The following is a 23,731-nucleotide window of genomic DNA, read 5'->3' on the forward strand; positions in this document are numbered from 1 at the left end:
AACAATCACAATCTTTAAAAAAAAAAACAATTCAATTTTACCAAGCTGATTTTAATCCCGTCCATCATGAGCTTGAGGATGTCTTTCTGTAAGCTCTTTTTGCTGGCGGGTGGCAGTGTAAAGGGAATAGGCGAATGCGGAGCAGAGGCTGAGTCACTCTCGTCATGCGTTTGGTCTCCCGGTTCTGGTGTGAAAAGCTGTTGGTCTGGAGAATCAGGGATGCTCAACAGGTCAAATAAGTCCTGACTGACATCTAAAATGAGAAAAGGAAGCAGAATGAGAGTCTTATTTTGCTTACTTAAGGGTAAATCAAAAGGTACACACCAGTTGTAGTAATGACATACCTGTGCATATGTAAAATTAAAATGGATTGTACACAGTAAAAACTCACTTTCTCACTAAGTAATTCTAATTTGTAGTAAAAATTATCCAAACAAATTTAATACAAGTCAGAGTCCCCTGAATAGTATTTTTCAGTGAGTCATATCTTATTTTTAGGCAATAGGTCTTCTAAAGAAAAAAAATTATACTTTCGAGCATCACAAGTTTGTTATAAGATACAAAACTTCACAATTATAGTAAGTTAAGCTAATAAGTTTTAATTGCTTAATTTCAAGATCGCTTAAGTTTTTGCAGCTTAAGTACTATATAACGTCTCATTTCAAGAAATCTTACCAAGACAATTTTGACTTGTGCAAATTGCAATTTTTCAAAAATAACTGGTAGTCATTTGTTTCCACTCTGCACTTTTTGGGGAATTTTGCCTAACGTTCACAATCATTATGAGAGACATGACTATAGATGTTATTTTTTTAAAGCATTCTAAATATTAAATAAATACGATCAAAAGTCTGCTTACAATGGAGTTTATGGGAGCCGTTCAATTTTGCTTATAGAGCCCCTAAAAACATCCAAACACCTCCATTAGGGTTTTATATACATGATGTAAGTATATATGTAATGTAATGAAGGGAACATTTATAATAACTTTTAATATTTGCGTATTTTGATCATTAAAGCATACGCAACGCATTGATTTAAAAAAACGCATCACAACATTAGCTTTTTTTTTTCTCAATCACTGATTTCTGCTCACTGCAGACTTCATGAGAGCCAACAAACGTAATACAACATCACTTACTGTACAATGTCTGCTGTCATTGGGATGCCTACTGCTGGAATGTTCATATATTCCCAATTAGATGAAAAATGTCTCATAATAGAATAGGAAATAGTAATAATGGCTTCGCTGTAAGCAAACCTAACCTTACATTTATTTATTATTAAGAATGCATAAAAAAAATAAAATTCAACGGTCATCATGTCTTTTATAATGATTGTGAATGATAGGCAAAATTCCAAAACGAGGTGCATTTTTTCCAGTATAGTGTGCTAAAATAATCTTGTATCAATTCACCTAGAGTTTAATATTTTTGTAGGGTTTATATTTAAAGCTTTCGAGGAGGTAAGGCAAAGGAAATACAATTTCACAAAGCAAGTTTCAAGCACTTTTCTCTAAAATGAAGTACTTTCAAGCAATGTAGATAAACATTTGCATGAGGAGAAAGAGTAGTTTTTGCTTACCATGATAAATGAGTCTGTTGACAGCAAGGACCACAAGCCTCTGCAGCCTCTGCACAAACTCTGTCTCACTTGCACGGATAGGGTTTTCCTGGCTCATCCTCCTCTGCATCATCTGGTTGAGCTCGTCGCTTGCAACCGAGCGCATGCGCACTAGTAGAGAGTCCGTCTGGGCTAGAGAGAAGCGGCGTCGGCCTGCAAGCACGACAAATGAACATGTGAGCGCACAAAAGGCTTAGGACCGTAAAATGAATGCATGCCCTACTGACAGTAAACGCCTAGAAAATTTACAGTATATGAAAAAGTCAAAAAGAAGAGTGTGAAGATCCAGTGATTAAAACACCACCTGTGCAGGAATGCTTGACATTGATTTAATGAAGCATTCTTTTGTCAAAGTCATGCACACTCAAACACAGAAGCACCAGTAGTTTTAATTTAATTGCTACGTGAGTTGAAGTGAAAAGTGGGTGAGTTCACTGCAACATTTGAAAACATGTCCCATGTGCGGGGGAATGTTCTCTGCTGCGAACCAGACTAGTCCCAGCTACCTGCATCACAGTGGAGCATGTAGGATGGAGTTCCAGTAGGGGAGGGGATGGGGGAGTCCTGGGGCAGGAAGTTGAAGTGAGAGGGCAAGGGAATCTGGCCGTAGGAGCAGTAGTGCTGCCTGGGAATGCGGGGGATAATGGAGTCTTTCAAGGCAATGGAACCTTTAATTCGGGACGAGGAAATGATCAGTGAACGTACGAGAGTGAAGATGGTGGTGGGTTTTTACCTGGACATTGACAACAAAGATAATAAGGGGACACTCTCCAGTCAGACACTGACCTGCGATGCTCTTTCGTTTCTGATAAATGGCATGATGCGGAGAGCTTGGTGCATTATGGGAGCTGCTCAGCTTTTGAGGCTCTTGATTGGCGGTTGTCTTTATGAACTCAATAGCCGACTGAAGGACACGGAACTGCAAAGCAACTGCCATCTCTAGAACCAAAAAAAGTGGGGGAGAGAAAGTGATGCAACAATACAAAAATAATAACTCAATATAAACATTTTGGTGCTTTTAAAATTCCCTTAGTATCCACAAATTGGTTTTGGATATATTGATAATGATATTGGTTATATTAAAGCAAAAAATGAGAGAAAGAATGGTGTTCCACTTTGTAAATCAGGGGTGTCAAACTCGTTTTTATAGAGCGCCACATCATAATTATGGCTGCCCTTATAGGGCCGATTGTAACAGGGAAGTAAATCTTTTAACAACTCACGATTCGATTCCGATTTTTGGAGTGACGATTCGATTCAGAATCGATTTTTGATTCAAAACGATTCTTGCAATATATTATTTGGAATGAAAATTATGAAACTATTTCAAAACGGATTACAGGTTACAAAAACTCCTCTTGGCTGCGGACTAATGTTGTATACGTGCAGCGAGTACACGCAAAAATTGCTTAAAAACATATTTTTAAAATTTGATTCTTAAAAAATACAAAATTTAAAAACAAAGATTTTTGAACACTATGAATTGATTTTAAACCGGAATAAATGACAATTGCGATTCAGATGTGAATCAATTTTTTACAGCACCCCTTGTGTATCTATGTGATTACTGTGATCTTTTCTCTTTGTGTGCAATACGGATGTTAGTGTTTTTGGTTTTATTTGATCTTTTATCTATACATATTAGTGCGCAATATGTAGTATTTATTAACATTTTTGTTTTTTCCCTTACATTTGACTTCTGTTACTGTATGTAAAAATCTACACTGCAACAACGTAATTTCCCCATTGTTTGAATAAAAAAAGTCTATCCTATCCTATCCTAAAATCATTAATGTATAATCGCCTCATGGTATTATTACACAGTTGCATAAGCATTTAATTTTTGTATTTTTTATTTATAAATTGATGGATAACTTGCTTTAACTTATAATGCCGGTGACAAGCAGATTTTATTGTAAAAAGGAAAATATGACATTCTGATATAATTTTTTGGATAATCAGATAATATTAGAGTTTACAATCGCATGCAGTACATGCACATTTTCTGTCACAATTGAATTGGGGCCCTAAGCAGGATTTTATTTGGAATGCACTCACCCCACCTCCTTCCCATTTTTCCCACACTTTTTTTGTATGTGAAAACAATTTTTATACTTTTTCAATCAAACTGGATTTAATTTGATACATGTTTTGTACTAAAACAAATTAATGGGAAAAAAATGGTGTTATTAGTGCAACCTTTTTTTAACATCTTTACAATTTTTATTTGTTTTATAAACCTTCCAAAATCCACTTTGATCCTGATCAACTACATTTAGTAAGAAAAAGTAAGTGCTTTATTGCACATTATTTCAAGGCTTTTACGGGCCACATAACCCCGAAAGGGACAAGCGGTAGAAAATGGATGGATGGATAAAACAATGTGAGGTGCCAGATCTCACAACAAACTTGAAAAGTCTTAACAGATTATTCTTCATTCACATTTTAAGTTAAAAAGTGGCTTTGGAGCAATAAAAGTTGCTCACACGGTCACTGAGGTGGGCACTATGTTTGACATGTCAACTTAATGAGTATTATATTTATGCATGATAAAATTTTGTTGTAAGCTGTGAGGTGTGTCTGGTAAAATCATGGTTGTTTTTTACAAATGATGACAGATGTGAACAAAAGCATGTATTGTCTATGTGTGATGATGTAAACGAGGTGTGGTTGTAATGTATAAGTATGTGTCAATGAAAGGGCATTTTATGACTTTTCCTAATTTGATTGCATGCTGTAGTATAATTTTATCCCATATTTTTTGTATCTTTTTAATTTAGGTAGCCTGTGACTGCAGATGGAAATGAGCTGTTTAGCTATAATCTGGTGCAGAACATATCTGTCTTTGAGCTTAATGTCTCGGTGCATTGTCCCTTCAAATAAAGACTAAACTATATCTGACCCCCGAGCCTGGAGTTTGTCACATTTAATGTACTACATGTACTACTACAAATGTAGATAATGAGCCCTGTTTTGTTCTGCAACAGAACTTGACAGCTCAATGTCTTCAGAGTATTGAACACACACTGAACACTGATGAATAACTTTCAGGAGCCCAGTCCTTACCCTGCGTGCGCCGCATCTTGCTGGTTTGCATGAAACCAAGCAAGGTAATGAGATCCTCAATGATGCGAAAGTACTGTGACCCTGAAGAGCTGCAGGAGTGGATAGTGACAGCTACCAACAGCTGCTGGATGTCACACACCAGGAGCTTGTAGTCATTCGGGGGAATTCTGCAAGATAAATAAGAAGCACATGATAGGATTCAAACTCAGACAGTCTGCAGGGTGTTTCAGGGGGTAAATTGTTTGAACCGCCATACCCGGTCTCCAGTCCATTGAGAGTGGAGAGGGTGTTGAACAGCACGTAGAGCAGTCCGTGATCTAGCAGGATATCTGCCAGTTTGGGGCAGGCGTTGAGAAGCTGCAGCAACATGCATAGGATGTTGTGCACCAACGAGTTCTCACACAGGGAGTTCTCAATAAGACCCAAAACTGGGATGATACAGCGCTTTGTGAAAGGCGAGATGGTTTCCATTTCGTCCAGATCTAGACTATAGAATCACAGGGTAAAAAATGTACTACATCAAATAATCTACACATGAAGCACATTTAAAAGATGCAGATAAACATACTCTTCTTCCATGCCCACTGGGCGACCAAACAGCATTTCGAGGAAGCACTCAATTAGCCCCTGGCTTCCTTGGTGGATGTACAGCTGGTTGGCGAGGAGGGAGAAACCATGATTTTTCAGGAATTTCTCCTTCTGCTCCTTGTTGGCCCTGCTAAAGTATGCATCCAGCAGCTAGGAAATAAGGGAGAATACCTTGAGGAGAGTTTATCTTCCAATAACACCATCAAAAGTTTTGGCAAATGTTCATTTTTCTCCCCTTATGTGGAAATACAAGGGCTGACCTTCATGACGCCTTGCTGGATGAGTGGTGACGAGTGGTTGACGAGGACAATTAGCGCTTCAGGCTGGATGAGTTTGTCCATGACCTCTTCCAGCATGAGGTCTGGCAGCAGCAGCAGAACACCCTTCAGAAGGTCATAGAGGCCACAGCAGATGAGCACCAGGCAGTCCTCCGTACTGGACCTGTGACAAAGTACCACTCAAGTTATGTTCATGACATCGTACTAGGTCAGTGGTTCTCAAACTTTTTTTTACAAAGTACCACCTCAGAAAGAACTTGGATCTCCAAGTACCACTATAATGGCCCACATTAAAATACAGTAGCATAGTAGGTCTAAATATTAATTACGAACAAGGCAGAGGTTTTATTTAACAACTATATTTAATATTTTTGGGGCACTGTAACATTACACACAGTTTGAACAGTACTGTGTTTGAATATAGGAAAATAAAACAATGTACATTAATCTGTTGATTATTTGGCTTACCACGAGATGGAGCCCGCGTACCACTAGTGGTACACATACCACAGTTTGAGAATCACTGTACTAGGTTATTTATTATGGTATATATTTACCAAGTAGAATTTTGAATTTACAGCAAAAAAAACTAATACATCCACAATCTCTCTTTGTTTAGCTAAGGCATTTATTTACATTTTAAACAGTTTGACAACCTCAGCCTGCCTTACAATAAAAGTTGTTACTTATGTGTACAGTATCTCACAAGAGTACACCCGTAACATTTCAAACATTTTACTATAATTTCTCAACAATGCTACACAGATGAAACTTGAGTATAACTCCTTGATATATAACCTCAACATACAAACATTATCGTCTGAAAGCTGGCAACAAAACTGAGTACACCCGAGCGTAAATAAGTACATGTTTAGCACAACTGCCATGCAGCCCATCAATGAACCACAGCAATCCAGTGTTGGCAGCACTTATGCAGCCTCACACCACCACCATGCTTGACCATAGACAAGACGCAGATATTATGCTACCCACAGAAAGGACCCGTAGCGTCCAGATGATCAAAATTTCAATAACACGTTCTCTATGTATTTTTTGCTCCTGAAAATTATTCGGGCAGTTATTTTCTTTGGAAAATAACTTTAATAAATTAATCAATTATAATCACTCCTTACTGTGCCAAAAAAAGTAATTGAATTAGTAACGGAATTACAATTTAATAAATGTAATTAATTACATAAAAAGTTAATTATTGCGTTACTTTTGAAAAAAAAAAAAAAAAAAAAGCCTAAAAACGTAATATATCTGGCATATGCCGTTTAAAAACGGTCCATGAAAGCAGAGTGTGTGAATGTGTGTCTTTAAAAAGCAAAGTGCGTGACAAAAAGTGGCAAAAACTTGTATAACACGTAATATACAGAATACAATTTATCTAATTTATTTAATATTTGGAAAGCAAAAAAAAAAAATCCATCCGTAGTCATGTCTTTCATAGTGATTGTGAATGATAGGCAAAATTTCCCCAAAAAGTGCAGTTCCCCTTTAAGAAGAGTGGGAGACCCTCAAATACACACAACCAAAACAATAAACAAAACGGCTATATAAAGTAATGTTGACCAAAACGATCACGGTTACCATTATTATCGTGGTATTGTTGAATGTGCTGAAAAAGCACTTGTACACACACTAAAATATTTTAACCAAGTTGTATTTTTATTAATAACTAAAATACATTTTAACAACATTTTTAACTAAACAATATACTTTCTTGGCAGAGGAACCAAATATTAATAATTAAATATTGTTCTGACGATATTATTTAATATTATTTTTATTTGTGTGTTTAAATATGTTTATCTTTTATTGTAAATTGTAAAGGGTGATCATTGTTTCATGTCACGTGAGTTCACTTCCTGTTCAACAGAGTTTGTGTCCGTCTGTTTCAACTTGACACTGTCGAGTTTATCAGTAACATTGTGCAAAAACAGCACATCGAGGAGCAATGTTGATATTTTTCACATATTCAGTTTTATTGTTGTATTGTAAATTAATATTGTAAATCCCACATGCTATCTTTTTATGTACATTCTGACTTTCATACAATTCAGTAAAAAAACAAAACCTTTTCCCATTTTTGAGATGGTCTGTTTAGTTTAGAAGTGACTCTTACTCTTTGAAGCAGCCAATTTTTCGACAACAAAATTTTCAGCACTAAACGTTTTTACACTGAATAAATACACAGATTTTTTTACATTGAATTTCATACACTGAATTTTAAAACACTGACTTTTTTAAATGAAATTGTTAGCATAATTTGATGCAAAAAAATTCAGGTCACAAAATTCAAACGCAAAAAATTCAGTGACAAAAATTCGGTGTAAAAAAAAAAGCTTTCGTAATAAAGACACAAATGAACCTCCATAGAACTTAGTTTCTACATACCGGTCGTTGGAATCAGTTTTGCTGTGTGTCCTCTGATAGCCAGGAGAGTAGGTGTAACTTTCCCAGTCTTCTGGTACAGAGCTTCGGTCAGCTGCACTGGGCCAGCGACTGATTGCCAAGGAGCCATTTGGAGCTGGGAAAGCCAATCCCAGACTGGCCAGGTTGCTGTGGCTCCTCTGGAAGGACTGGATACCTTTAAGGCTGTCAGGGCGTCGAGGCGCCTCGTCACTAGCCCAATCAAACCTGTCCTCGGACTCCGCAACACCCACACTCCCTTCTGCCAAGCTGTCCACTTCAGCTGCCTCGTCCCGCTCCTCCTCAATGCTAATGGACGGAGTGCGCGGAGCTCCATCTTTGCTTATTTCCTTCGAGTCACAGATAGTCTTTGCGGATTCACAACTGCTCAGGAGCTGCTCGTCGCCGCCTCCTCCTCCTTTCTTGAGCGTTTCTGTACTACCCAGAGCCTGCTGGGTGGCCAGCGACAACCGCTCAACGTCACCTGCCTCATTTGAGCCACTGTGCGCAAGGCGTGGTGTCAGCAAAGGGGAAGTATATGGAGATGGTGCCAGACTGGGTGGGCATAAAGACTGATCATCACCTCCGTGCTCAGGGGATGGAACAGGGAGGGTGCCTGGAGGCAAAATGGTCAATGATTAGAACTTGTCATTCTGCTGTCCTCCTTGTGCAGAGTCAATGTACAGAAATGGAGAAAAACAAATGCATTACATCAGGGCTATTCAATTAAATTGTTTGGGGGCCACATTTTCAGAAAGTAAGTACCGGGGGGACAGACATCTTCCTTCACTATTAGTATTATTTTGTATATTCCTGAGAACCAGCGTCCTCTCCAGTAGACATTTGATTTTGATCTATTTATTTTGTCAGAGTGTTTTGCTGTATTTAAGGACTTTCTGCAAAAAAGCTCGTCAGAGATCATCTCTTTTGAAACTTTTATTAGTAGATTGCACAGTACAGTACATATTCCGTACAATTGACCACTAAATGGTAACACCCAAATAAGAGTTTCAACTTGTTTAAGTCGGGGTCCACGTTAACCAATTCAGCACTATGACAGCACTCATGTGTTTAAAAAAAATCTGCTGCAAAAATATGAGTCTCTCACAAGTTTTTTGAACTGGACACATGGGCCACCAGTTGAATAGCCTAAATGATGAATAAAAGAAGACATAAAATGGAACTTGAGGAACACCATTAGTATAACTAAAGAAGTTGCATCTGAAGTAAACAAGCTACAGCAACACTTAAAGTTACAAAAATGACATTACAAAAAAAATATGTAACTGCCAAACAAGGACAGGACTTAAAAAGGTGCCTTGAAGAACCCCTCAGTTATATAATTTTTTTTATATAATGTTTGCTATCAAGGATAAAATGTCAATGCAAGGATCTGCCAATGTGTTTACAGTGGCCTTTATACAACAGGAGCACTCTAGTGTTTATAGGAATTTGCTGCAAAAATGTTTGTCTCCCAAGATTTGAACTGAATATGGGGGCCGGTATGGGGTCAATCCTGGGCTCGATTTTGCCCCTGTGCCGCCAGTTAAGTATCCCTGTACTATATGGACAAGTAATCAATCACCAGAACATCTTCACTGTACAATCGTCCCTCACCACTCTAGCGCTTCGAATATTATGGATTTACTCAATCGTGTTTTTTCCAAACTATATTTATTAAAAAGTCATATTAGGGTTTCTCACCTTTTTGCATTTACTATGGCTCATTATTAGGAACAAAATATGTATACTTAGGCAAAGTTGTAGTGTTTTTTACCTAAATTAAGCATTTTAAGCGTAAAAATGGTTAAAAATGGGACGGCGTGGCGGGGTTGGGAGAGTGGCCGTACCAGCAACCTGAGGGATCCTGGTTAAATCCCCAGCTTGTACCAACCTAGTCACGTCCGTTGTGTCCTTGAGCAAGACACTTCACTTTTGCTCCTGATGGGTCGTGGTTAGCGCCTTGCATGGCAGCTCCCGCCATCAGTGTGTGAATGTGTGTGTGAATGTGTGTGTGAACGGGTGAATGTGGAAATAGTGTCAAAGCGCTTTGAGTCCCTTGAAGGTAGAAAAGCGCTATACAAGTATAATCCATAACCCAAATACATTTTACTATACTGTATTGAGAGCCGATCATCATTGAACAAGTTGCAGTGTTTTTACAAGTTAGTGATTGTGTGTAAGACCTCTGTGTGTATGAAAATCTATATTATTGTACAGTATATCTTATTTAGGTCTTATAAGTATAATAGTACAGTGTATGTCTTATTTTCTATTATTATGTCTACTAGATTGGTTAAAACAAATGTAAAGGTGAATGTTAGGGGTGTTATTTCATGCCGAGAGGGCTCTACTAATGTTAAAAGTAGTAAACAGGTTTTTATTTTATAACAATGAACATATTTAATTCATAGATAAGAATTCCTATTTTGCGTAAAATTCCTACTTTGCCAAAATTCTCACAATAATGCCGTGACGTGTGACGGTAAACAAAAACTGGGATTACACCCGCCATTGTAGTTTTTTTGTGGCACTATTGAGTGAGCCGTTCTAAGAAGCAAACCACATCACCCATATCCCCCTGCGCAGCACAGCTCAGTAAAAGATGGCAGGAAACACAGAGGAGCAGAGCGGAAAGCTCCAGCTAGTGGATCCTTCCATAAAGTTCAAGTTGGATGTTTGGACACATTTTGGCTTCGCAGTCAAAGAAAATAAAGAGGTGAAAATGTGACGGACATGCAAAATACAGTTTGCAGAAATTACCAGACCGGGATTGTCTGCAAGTCCAGAAATACAAGCAACATGTCACTTGATTAATAATCACTCGGAAAAAGATTATTCATCCAAAATCAAGATGTGAGCCAGGCCAAAAATCTATTTGTGAGGCATTTCAATCAAGTTTTCGTCATGATAGCATGTTTACAATGTCACTTTAAAAAACGAAACTGAAAATTGTTTATGCTTGCTTGTGACTTGAAACACTGTTACTTGACTGTTCTTTGCATTTTAAAATACCTCCTGGTAGTAATAAATATGATTACAACATTTGAGCATAACATTTATTTATTTACTTACAGTTAGTGTGTTCATCCTCAACGTATTACACATTAGCTTGGTCAGACCTAGTCTTGGGCCATGTCCACACGAACACGGACACTTAAGAAACGTATACTTATCTCTGCGTTTAAGCCTCTTGTACACACGCAGACGCATACATTTGTCTTTAAAAATGCAGACCTTTGCAAACGCTGGCCAAAGTGTAGAGTTCCAAAACCCTCCGCTTAGCATATACGCGTACACAACACAAACGGAGACTCGTAACCACGTCACGGTTGTACGCTGTCATATCCAAAGCTCAACAACACTGCCTTGCTGGCTTTAAACATACTATAAGAGGAATTACTGTATGTTTGAAAGTTAACATGCTGCTATTTTCACTCAACATTAATGAAAAATACATCAAAATGGGCTTTGTGACACTCCTGCAGGCACTAATGACAGTCAGCTGTTTGGGATATGATCACTGTGGAACCTCCACCTGATGGGACAACTTTGACAAGCAAGACTTTTTGCTCTGTGTCATAAGAAAGGTCCAACATTATCTTATGGTTTTAGTCCTTGTTTAACAACAGATCATAACGTTAACTTACATGTCTTGCTTCCATTTTTGTAGATGCACAAAAACGCGAGTAAAAAGCGACCAAGCAACTAAAAAAAACATCATGTAGCATCCTCCTTCTAATGTGTACTGATGTTAAAGACCATATACTGTACACTTCATTGCACATGTACTTTATCGATGGTTAAATGCTTTATATATCTACGAGAGTTTCGCAGCCCAAACGCACGTCCGTGTGCTTTATATAGGCACTTAAACATGCAAAATGGTTTCCTTGGCTCGTTAGTGCGTGCTGATTTTAGAAATAATGTACACTTCACTGCACATGTAATACATCACCATGTTGCTGAACATGTTATAATTCTATGAGTGTTGGGTTTCAGCAGCACAGGTGTGCTTTCGCTCTTTAATAATGTTCCCGGGGCTCTGTGTACGTGCAGGCAGGCTTTTTCCAGGCTTCTAAATGGACAAAATGTGCATGACAGCAGGTGTATGCGTTTGTGTGTAGACATAAACAGTTTTGAAACTACACTTGTGTGGATGGAGATCGTTTTATATCGTTTCTAATAGCTTCTCTTTGCTGCTCACTCGGTTTGTCAAATGTTTTGCTACAACTCGGTTTAAAAGTGCCTTTGCTAATAGCCCGTCTGCAGTATAGCGGCTGAATGGTTGAAAAATAGTTTTAAACCTAACAGCCAGCGGCTTTCACCGCAGTGAGCGAGTCGAAGCGTGAGGCTATAAACTTAACATTAATGAACAAAATCAATGAAATTGCCTTGACATAGTAACGGCCAACTATTTACTTTATAAGAATAAACAACACGTTACGTTACTATTAACAACAAAAATAATCTGAGTACGCTCAACACTGGTTATCTAGCCGTAAAACACTAAGGCAACCTTAAGCATTTAGCACGTTTTTTTAAGATTTAAGATTTTTATAGCATTCAGACTAAAAATACCGCTTTATCAGTTTTGGTCAATATTGCCCAACCATACTACAACACAAGGAGGGCGGGCTTGGGCAAGGATTGTTCCGCCCTATTGTATAATAGTGAAAAAACAACAACTGTTGAGATGCAAAAGAGCCACCCTTCTGACAATGCGATGAAGCACACTTGGATTAGAGGCAAAATGTCTACAGTAAGACATACCTAACAGTCCAGTTGATATTGAATGCTCTGAGATTACAATGACCTCATGAATGAGAACATCCATTGGCACTGTACAAACGGTTTCAACGGGCAGTTGAATTAAATATTTTGAAGAAGAAAAACATCTTAAATTGTCATATTTTTTTATGTTAGAACCCAAGTCTGTCACTAGGAAATATGTGGCAATTGACACTGCAATGAAACATTTGTCAGGAGACATGGTTCACAAAAGCCCTACTGCTGAAGCTTTGTTGTTCTAACCACACACTAGAGGGTTGTAATGGAATTGTATTTGCGCCGCAAGGTGCTTTAGTGTCACCGCATTACATCTGATGTACTGCAGTCATGCGGTACCTTCTTGGGGAGCTTCTGTGAACACCGTTGGGGAAAGAGACACCACTGAACTGCTGGCAGACTTCCCTCCGCTGTTAGAGTGTCGCAGGTACATGATGGACTGCAGTTTATCATTGTATAACTTCCCATCTGACAAATAGAGACATCAAAACTCTTGGGTACAATTTTCAAAGAGATAACAACTGGTTTCTTCCTCACCTATATGCAGTGAGAAGTAGAAGCTGGATGGCGTGTGGCAGACGTAGGTGTTAGTCGGTGGGTGAACCGCCAGCAGGAAGTTATAGATAAGTTTGAGCAAGTCTAGGTCTGGAGGTGATCCCAATACCTCCTGGGTTATTTTGATGAAGGACATACAGACTTCCTGTGGGATGGCAGTCAGATGGTCGTCCCGATGCTCCTTAAGACAAATAACACTTAGTTAGTCATTTCCAGGTATGGTAACTACCACAACTTTGTGTTAAAAACACACCTGTAACACCTGACAGGTGAGCAGGAAGCGGTGCACCACTTCAGCCTTTAGGAACTGACGGATGTTGAAGACCTGATAAGGGTGATGCACCCTGATGAGGATCTCTAAGGCTGCCAGCAGTGTCTCCCACACGCCGCACTGTCCAAAACAACAATGGTGATGAGTGATGGAAAGGAAATATGAGAACACTGTAGAAATAAGAAATGTGCATATTCTCTGACGTCTAAGGAGGTACAAGTTTTGTAATTCACCTGACAATGTGCAATCTAATATCAAAATGCATGCACATGATATATCCATCCATCCATTGTCTACCGCTTGTCCCTTTTGGGGTTGCGGGGGTGCTGGAGCCTATCTCAGCTGCATTCGGGCGGAAGGCGGGGTACACCCTGGACAAGTCGCCACCTCATCACAGGGACAACACAGATAAACAGACAAAATTCACACTCACATTCACACACTAGGGCCAATTTAGTATTGCCAATCAACCTATCCCCAGGTGCATGTCTTTGGAGGTGGGAGGAAGCCGGAGTACCCGGAGGGAACCCACGCAGTCACGGAGAGAACATGCAAACTCCACACAGAAAGATCCCGAGCCCGGGATTGAACTCAGGACTACTCAGGACCTTCGTATTGTGAGGCACATGCACTAACCCCCGTCCCACCGTGCCGCTGCACACCGTGCCGCTGCACATGATAGGGATGTCTAATATTGGTATTTTTTTACCGATATCCGATAAGTCGATATTGCCCAACAACCAAATTATATATGCATCAGTTCTTCCCTCAAACTAAAGGCAGGTGACATCTGGGGCAAAATAGGACAAATAATGCAATGTAAGTTATAAAAAAGTGCCATATTTATTTAAAAACTGTTGTCTCAACAAATCGTCATTAAAAAGTTAGGAGCAAGAATCAACTAAATACTAATACACTTTTAACGAGTAAGACAGGCTGGTCATTTAATAAATTAAAAAATATGAATCTAAATAATAATACTGATAAATATAAATGTGTACCTTTCCCATTTTAACCGATACAGTACTAAGTTACGGTACCTGGGAATCAATTCCAGTACTCAATGCAAAATACCTGCAATGATACAAAAAACGCTTTACATTTACATGTTTTAATTGTTTAATAATAAAATACATTTTCTTAATGTAATATTTTAAAATGAGCTGATTATGATAACTGCTGTCCAGTTCTTATATCTTGTTTCATTAAATTTAGTCTCATTTGCAAGTTTTATATAGCACACTTTGCTTGCAGTTGCAATTTCAAAACATGAAATGGCAGTAGTGTATAGACAATGACAAAGTGGTTATAATGTAAGCACTGTTCTGATTTCACACCAGCTGTCTGATTGTAATGTGCATCTTAGTTGCAGTTTTCATTACCAAATTTGGATGTGTTGAAATTGCCATGTAGAATGGTTAATGCTACTCAGCAGCATGCCTTAGCAAAGTCAATGTAAATTAGTATCAAGCTTGGGCATTTTCGAAAAGTGTAGACTTGCTTTACGTTTGAGTGTTTTCTATCCAGTATACTAGCTATGTTGGCATTGAAAATTGCAACTTTATCAACAAATGGTACTGTTTCATTTTATGTGGATCAATACCCACTAATCTGTCTGTGCCTATAAAAGTACCGAATTTGGTACCAACCCCTACTTATAAATATACAATTTGTAATGCACAAACATTTGTATTAGAACAAAATAAAGTACAATGTGAGAAACTCTGTACTGATAAAATCATTTATTTGAACTAATAAGCTGGTGTTAAAAATCCCCCAATTTTTATATTAAGTCTTCATGCTTCACTGATATTCACTGAAAATGTGATCACGTTTTTTTACATCGACCCACACCAGATGTGTACCGTGATGCAGGTGAAAAACTTTCTCAGACGCTGTCACATGTAGATGTGTATTTGTCCAAATCTTTCGCCTCACACTTCTTGTTTCTTACAAGTACAGTATCGGCGAGTAGTTTTTTTTCCAGATCCGCCAATCGCTTCTTATCATTGTTTTGCAGTGTGAATGATTCTTCCTGAGGTGTGATATTAGAAGAAATTAAGGAAGACGCCTTAATCTCGCTCTCACACAACCAGCACTCTACACTCATATTAGAAATTGTTTATTTATAATCTGAAGCACCAACTTTGAAATAATTCCTCACTGCGGACATACTAGCAACAAGCATATTGCTTTGTGAAGCATGGCACAATTCAATACAGTATGCCGGTATAATTATCGGAAGAATAAACCGATATCAAAGTGATCTAATATGGGTCAGTGTACAACATGTTTTAGTGATTGCATTTTCGTTTCAAGTATGGGAATTGAAAAACAAAAACGGTTGCCTATTTGAATTTCATTTTGAAATACAAAAAAAATAAATACACATTTGAAACAGTGTTTTTAAATAACGTCATGTTTTGTCAGAATATTTGTATTTTATTTTTTTCTTCAGAACTTTATTTTGACAACAATATAATACAAACATAATATTAAAATAATACAAACATAGAAAAAAAAATTAAATTCTTCAAAATGTAGAAATACAAAATACCAGTGTCGAAATATAAAAAACTAATATTTTTGGTTATTGCTTTTTGACATGAAAAAAGAAGAATGCTTTGTTTTTACCATTTTATTTTTTTGCTATTCAAAATAAAACTAAGATAAACTAATCATTTTTTGTTTTTCAATTCCCACTCATGAAAAGGAAATTCAATGACCAAAACATACACAGACCAATATGAATATATTGTATTAATGCCAATATTTGTCCCTAACGGTTAGGGATGAGCATTTAACTACATTTTCTTAAACAACTGTGGAGGAAAATAATTAATATACTCAATTATTATTATTATTATTATTTTTACAGTACAGTATTATTTTTAAATGGGGCGGGAGCTCTCCACAGCTTTCAGATGAAATTCCCACAGCTTACATTATGACATTTTATTCTTCTTCATACTACAAACTAGTTGATACTGAATCAACAGTGCCTCTTCTGGTTACAGTTTAAGAAGTGCACTTCATTTTGCCTCAACTGTTTTATAAACAATCAATGAACAATAACAATCAATTATAAAGTCTGATGATTATAATAATTATTTGGATGAGTTTTAAAATGTTTTCAGGTGAGTATGTTTTACCTCTGCTTTGGCCCATATCTTCCAGTCCAACAGGACGTCTGAGAGCAGCCTGATGTCCTGTACCACGGCTATAGATTCTGTGTCCAAACGGAATTGACCGTCATCCTCCAGGATTAAAATAGGCCCACTGCAACACCCATCCAACAGAGTCTAGACGGACACAAAGTGATGTCACAGTGCGCTCAAAATGAAAAGGAATATAAATGTTTAAGTGAAAGAAACCTCATATTTTTATATAAATGCTAAACATAACTAATCAGTGCATTTAGTACAAGTCTAAAGCAAGTCATTTCAATTGCATGCGCATCAGATGCTTGGTAACACAATAAGGCAGAGAGACACAAGGTCAAGCTGGATTAGACTCATGGGTGGGTGGGACTGTTTGACCAAAAAGATCAAGAGAATTAAATACAACAAGGGACCAATACTCACTTTCAGCATATGATATCCAACCACACATTTGGACTTGATGAGCACTTGGTGTATCATAGAGTAGCCATGGTAACAGTCCATTTCGTGGATGCGATGCTGGTTGAACTTAGACAGAGACAGGAGTATCTGCAAGGCCAATGCCTGGGTCATCTCACAGTCACTCAGCTCCACTGTCTGCAGGCGACAGAGTCAAATGTATTAGGTCTCATTACGAACAATTTATTTATCCAGCAAGTAAACAATCAGGAACATTGGTTTTAGACTTGGCTACAAGTGGATTAAAAAAAATATAATAAAACAACTACCGTGGTGCTTCAGTTTTCATTAGTAAACTGTTCCTAAAGGTTATTCCAAACACTGGATTACACAAAAAAAAAAATTCCCATGAGAAATAATGTAATTTCAAGTAATCTATTGCAGTCACCCAAAAATATAAACCCAAAACATATTTTATATAGTACAATAATAGTTTTAGATGCTTAAAAACAATGTGAAATACTTATAAATGATGAATGAAATGGATAAATGAATAGTCAACATTACTTTTACATTTTTGAAATTAATAGAGTTTCTCATCTTTATCCAAGTGCTGGCACAACTTTCTTTTGGTTTACTTTTTGTGTGTTTATCTATTAGTTCAAGCTTGTGCTCTTATTTTGTAACATCTGTCTCCTGTTTTACTTTACCATTCTGAGTGTAACCTGTATGTTAGATGCATTCTGTTGCATCTTCTGTTGCCTGTTTTCTGGTTTTAATTGTTGTACTTTGCATAGGCATTTGTTGTGTGAACATAATTAAAGGCAGTTTTTTTTCTTCAGTTTCTGCATTCTGGGATTTCAGCCCAAACAGATCATGTCATATTTGGCCCCATGGTGTAAAAAAGTAAAAAGACAGAATCACAAATGCGCTGGATAGTTTATTACGTGCGATGCACTATATCAATGCTGAAAACACTTATTTAATTGTGCATTTGACCACTGGATGTATTTTATCTACACTATTTGATTAATTTGAATTTGAATTTTGATTGTTTTATGATGATTTTTTTTTTTTTTTAATCTGAATATCAATACCTCGGCAATATCAACACCAATATTACCTCCTCATGGTGGTCTTCCTGAAATTTTTCATCGTGGGTTGGGGCAATCGGAACATCTTGACTGCATGACTTCCATGCAGAATCGAGTATAAAGAGAGTTTGGCCATCTCGGTTTTAGGTGATCCTCTCAATGATTGGTCAAAAGGCACTCACATGACTACAGGGTGCCATGACTGCTACTGACCTTGAACTAATGCTATGTGTTTGCGGGGCTTCCCCGTTAGTTTTTTGGCGTGTATAAATGTACTGTTCCCAGTATGGGGCTGCTCCACCAGCAAGAATTGTGGAAAACTTTTACATTGCTTTCCCCACAAATTGGAAAGAAAACAAGTATGGGAAGTGAAGGTTCGTTATCAACACTGGAAAGCCACCGATTAGTGTCTTGTGCCAGGTAAACATACAATGCAACGTCTGCGTTTTGTTCAGGAGGGAACACACTGAAGCTAACACAAATGATAACAGAAGAAATGAACAAATTAAAGAGACTTTGACAAAAAAAGACTATCTTTGAACCTCAGTAAAATTAAAATAATGCAATTTGGTAGCAATAAAAGAGAAAGTCAAACACAAGTACAAATAAAGGACATTGAAAGAGTAAAATAAACCACATTTTGGGTGTAATAACATGCAAAAATGAACTGGAAATCTCATTGAAAAATATACAACATAAGGTAATGAATAAAGCAAAATATTGTTTGGACCAAAAATCACTCCATATTCTCAACTGCTCACCAAAAAGTACACTTGTATACTTAGTACAGTATGTTACAAAAAAGAAAGCTCAGTTAGAATAATACTTAATGAGAGATACAAACAGTGATTACAAATACATTGGAGGCAGCCACCTCAGTTGACATACTTCACACAACAGTCACAATTTCTTTGTGATTGTTGGTCCAAAGCTAATGAAGATTTTGGCAAAATGAGGGTAATAAGTAATTTTTTTGGTCGTTCTGTGTATTTTTTTACGTTGATTGCGCCATTGGGTGCGTGTTAAGAGTGCCTGCTGGTCACAAAACACTGCAGGAATGTAGCAGCAGAGTGCGTCAAATATGGTCGCAAAATTATACTTTCACAAGAAAAAAGCATGTTTTATTGTACGTTTATGAGTTGGTGTATGTTTAGAACAATATATACAAATAGTATTTTGGTTTATTTTGTCGGAAAAACTAACGTCAAAACGACAGCAATTGGTAGCAGTCATGCGCCTGTTTGGTTGGCCATACGCTCTACACGACTCTGCTTCCATGGTACCAAGATCACCCTATTGTGGTTAAAACTTACAACATTCATAACTTCCTTCCACATGCTTTGATCTTGCTGAGATTTTTGATGTTGGGTCAGGGGATTGGGAAAGACATGACTGCATGTGTGCCTGTGAGGGGCATACTTGCCAACCCTCCCGAATTTTCCGGGAGACTCACGAATTTCAGCGTCTCTCCAGAAAACCTCCCGGGACAAATATTCTCCCGATTTCCAGTCGGAGCTGGAGGGGCGTGGCTTAAAGGCACGTCCCCTCCAGCTCCATGCGGACCTGAGTGACGACAGCCTGTTTTTACATCCGCTTTTCCACGATATAAACAGCGTGCCGGCCCAATCACGTTATAACATCTACGGCTTTTAGAGAGTGCACAACTGCGCACACAACAAGGAGACTAAGCAGAAGAACGAGGAAGATACATCCATGGCGACGCCAACGACGAGTAAGATGAAGAAATACGCTTGTAAGTTCCAAAACGAATGGAAACAAGAATTTCAGTTTATCCAGAACAGTTCGAAGGGGAAGGAGTATGCTGCCTGTAAATTTTGTAGAACAGACTTCTCCATTAAACACGGTGGCCGAACGGATATAGTCACTCATGAATGGTCAGCGAAGCACAAGGCGGCGGCAGCGCAGCACCGGTCCCAGCCCAGTATTATGGGCCACCTCGCTAAATGGAGACCCGATGGTTTAACATATGACGAGACAAAGATGGCTATGCTGATAGCTGGAAGCAACATCCCGTTCTCATTTGCGGATGTCTTCAACAAATCCGTGAAGGATATGTTCCTGGATTCAGAGATCGCTCGCCAGTATTCAAATGGCAGAACAAAGGCTACTCAAATAGTGAAAGGTAAGTGTTATTTTTTTTAGTACGCAGCGAGCACAGTACAGTTAGTAGAACAACTGTGTTTTCATTACTGTGTATTTGATAGGTAAATATATATATATATATATATATATATATATATATATAGCTAGAATTCACTGAAAGTCAAGTATTTCATATATATATACAGTTAGGTCCATAAATATTTGGACATTGACACAATTTTCAGTATTCCAGCTCTGTACAACACCACAATGGATTTGAAATGAAACAATCAAGATGTGCTTTAAGTGCAGACTTTGAGCTTTAATTTGAGGGTATTTACATCCAAATCAGGTGAACGGTGTAGGAATTACAACACATTTTATATGTGCCTTCCACTTTTTAAGGGACCAAAAGTAATTGGACAATTGGCTACTCAGCTGTTCCATGGCCACGTTTGTGTTATTCCCTTGTTTTGTTTTCATTTATTTCATTTACAAAGAGCAGATAAAAGGCCTAGATGGCATTTCAAGTGTGGTATATTCATTTGGAATCTGGGGAGGTCATCTCTTAATAGAGCTGTCACTATCAGTGAAGCAAGCCATCATTAGGCTGAAAAATCAAAACAAAGCCATCAGATAGATAGCAAAAACATTAGTTGTGGCCAAATCAACTGTTTGGTACATTCTTAAAAAGAGAGAACACACTGGTGAGCTCAGCAACACCAAAAGACCTGGAAGACCACGGAAAACAAGTGTGGTGGATGACAGAAAAATCCTTTCCCTTGTCAAGAAAAAGCCCTTCACAACAGTTGGCCAGATGAAGAAAAGTCTCCAGGAGGTACGTGTATCTGTGTCCAAGTCAACAATTAAGAGAAGACTTCACCAGAGGAAATACAGAGGGTTCATCACAAGGTGTAAACCATCGGTGAGCCTCAAAAACAGGAAGGCCAGATTAGAGTTTGCCAAGAAACATCTAAAAGAGCCTGTGCAGTTCTGGAACAACATCTTATGGACAGATGAGACCAAGATCAACTTGTAGCAGAATGATGGAAAGAGAAGAGTATGGAGGAGGGAAGGAACTGCTCAAGATCCAAAGCATACCACCTCATCAGTGAAGCATGGTGGTGGTAGTGGCATGCATGGCTGCCAGTGGATCTTGATCTCTTATATTTATTGATGATGTGACAGCTGACAAAAGCAGCAGAATGAATTCTGAAGTGTTTGGGGCAATATTATCTGCTCATATTCAGCCAAATGCTTCAAAAGTCATTGGACGGCGCTTCACAATGCAGATGGTCAATGACCCCAAGCATACTGCGAAAGCAACCAAATAGTTTTTTAAGGAAAAGAAGTGGAATGTCCTGCAATGGCCAAGTCAATCACCTGACCTGAATCCAATTGAGCATGAATTTCACTTGCTGAAGACAAAACTGAAGGGAAAATGCCCAAAGAACAAGCAGGAAGTGAAGACAGCTGCAGCAGAGGCCTGGCAAAGCATCACAAGGGACCAAACCCTGCGTCTGGTGATGTCTATGTGTTCCACACTTCAGGCTGTCATTGACTGCAAAGGATTTGCAACAAAGTATTAAAAAATGACAATTTTATTTATGATTATATTAGTTTGTCCAATTACTTTTGGTCCCTTAAAAAGTGGAAGGCACTTATAAAATGGGTTGTAATTCCTACACCGTTCACCTGATTTGGATGTAAATACCCTCAAATTAAAGCTCAAAGTCTGCACTTAAAGCAGATCTTGATCGTTTCATTTCAAATCCATTGTGGTGTTGTACAGTGCTGGAATACTGAAAATTGTGTCAATGTCCAAATATTTATGGACCTAACTGTATATATATATATATATATATATATATATATATATATATATATATATATATATATATATATATATGAAATACTTGACTTTTTTATATATATATATATATATATATATATATATATATATATATATATATATATATATATACATACACATATATATATATATATATACATATATATATATATATATATATATATATATATATATATATATATATATATGAAATACTTGACTTTTAGTGAATTCTAGCTGTAAATATACTCCTCCCCTCTTAAACATGCCCCCAACCACGCTCCCCGCCCCCGAACCGCCCCCCCCATCTCCCGAATTCGGAGGTCTCAAGGTTGGCAAGTATGATGAGGGGCACAAGGTTGGCAAGTATGGTGAGGGGCAAGGGCCTCTAAACTCTTGCAGCTTTAAGTTTAATTGTTTTTGTTTTTTTATTGAAATATGCACTACCGGTCATTCTGAGGACAGAAAGAAGGAATTTCATGTACAGGGAAACGTGTTTCCTACTGTGCAATGACAATAAACCAAATTTAATTGAATGTTTGGCCGTACAGTGACTGGGACAGCATATGAAAACTGAGTTAAAATATTTTTTGTCTTCAACTGAATCATGCAAAAAGTGGGTGTGCACAAAAACTGAGCTAACGCTGTATTCGCAATACAGAATTACATTTTTTCTTCTACCTGTGCAAAGAGGAAGACAAAATTCCCCGTCCCTCCTATCTTGTGCAGGACGCTCTGCAGGCCGTGGGTTTCGGTGGGCAGCAGAGCCTTGAGAGCGTTGGGCTCCAAGGAAACACTCTGCACCTCTTTAGAGCTGAAGGGCCGCTGGGTCACCACAGTCTTGGCTTGTCCCTTCAGTCTAATCACTGGCTCATAGATAGTATAGACCCTGGGACTGTTGGGAGCATACACAACTGCCAAGCTCTCCTGTAATGAAACACAACAATGGCTTAAAGACATACTTTTAGCAGAGTTGTTTTAGAAGAAAAATCGTCTTTATTTATATTAATTTCACTGTGGTCTCACTTATGTTGCATTTCTCATCGCCTGAGCTGTTAACAACAAATCTATAAGCAATTACTGCAAGAAAATTGTTTTCAGTCAGACTTAACTTGAATAGTTATTCCATTGAGGAAAAATTACTTCCTGCAGCGCATCAATAACACATCCTTCTGACACCATAATATGAAACCATAAATGAAACATGCTGTATGTTATTGTTCACAGTGAAATTTGTAAACACAAAACTTACAACCAAAGCTGTTGTGTCCACATCCTTGCTCTTCATCAGCAGTTCCCGCACACGCTCACACCTGAGCCCTTCCTGAGTGACAAACTTGGAGAATGACCCCGTGGGTTTGCCGTAATTGCAGGGCATGATAGAGGCTAGGTCTGGCCCGCTGGTGTAGAGGAAGAAGGCCTCATCAGAACCTACTCTGGCACCTGTAAAAGGCATGTCATAAGGTTTATTTCCAAAATGTCAAGACACAATTCAAAACTGACTCTGAATGATCATCAGTTTGTGCTTATGAGGACTG

At 38.0% G+C, this 23,731-nt stretch overlaps 1 protein-coding gene across 6 annotated transcripts in view; it reads right to left on the reverse strand.

Annotated features, from left to right (window-relative positions):
- Positions 1 to 23,731, reverse strand: part of lyst (lysosomal trafficking regulator) — a 103,816-nt gene that overhangs the window by 27,881 nt on the left and 52,204 nt on the right. For 4 of the 6 annotated variants that reach the window (XM_061960704.1, XM_061960713.1, XM_061960732.2 and 1 more), the window contains 16 exons: positions 23,446 to 23,636; positions 22,875 to 23,120; positions 17,169 to 17,342; positions 16,737 to 16,886; positions 13,567 to 13,704; positions 13,296 to 13,494; positions 13,098 to 13,226; positions 7,956 to 8,586; positions 5,538 to 5,718; positions 5,258 to 5,427; positions 4,946 to 5,176; positions 4,690 to 4,856; positions 2,410 to 2,562; positions 2,130 to 2,291; positions 1,585 to 1,776; positions 42 to 253 (listed from right to left, as the gene is read on the reverse strand). In XM_061960704.1, coding sequence (XP_061816688.1) covers positions 42 to 253; positions 1,585 to 1,776; positions 2,130 to 2,291; positions 2,410 to 2,562; positions 4,690 to 4,856; positions 4,946 to 5,176; positions 5,258 to 5,427; positions 5,538 to 5,718; positions 7,956 to 8,586; positions 13,098 to 13,226; positions 13,296 to 13,494; positions 13,567 to 13,704; positions 16,737 to 16,886; positions 17,169 to 17,342; positions 22,875 to 23,120; positions 23,446 to 23,636 — 3,326 coding nt within the window. The remainder of the gene's footprint in view (positions 1 to 41; positions 254 to 1,584; positions 1,777 to 2,129; positions 2,292 to 2,409; positions 2,563 to 4,689; positions 4,857 to 4,945; positions 5,177 to 5,257; positions 5,428 to 5,537; positions 5,719 to 7,955; positions 8,587 to 13,097; positions 13,227 to 13,295; positions 13,495 to 13,566; positions 13,705 to 16,736; positions 16,887 to 17,168; positions 17,343 to 22,874; positions 23,121 to 23,445; positions 23,637 to 23,731) is intronic. The other 2 variants (XM_061960722.2, XM_072916020.1) reach the window with 2 other exon arrangements.

Source organism: Nerophis lumbriciformis, linkage group LG02 (assembly GCF_033978685.3).
Source record: "Nerophis lumbriciformis linkage group LG02, RoL_Nlum_v2.1, whole genome shotgun sequence".
In the NCBI taxonomy this organism is placed as follows: Eukaryota; Metazoa; Chordata; class Actinopteri; order Syngnathiformes; family Syngnathidae; genus Nerophis; species Nerophis lumbriciformis.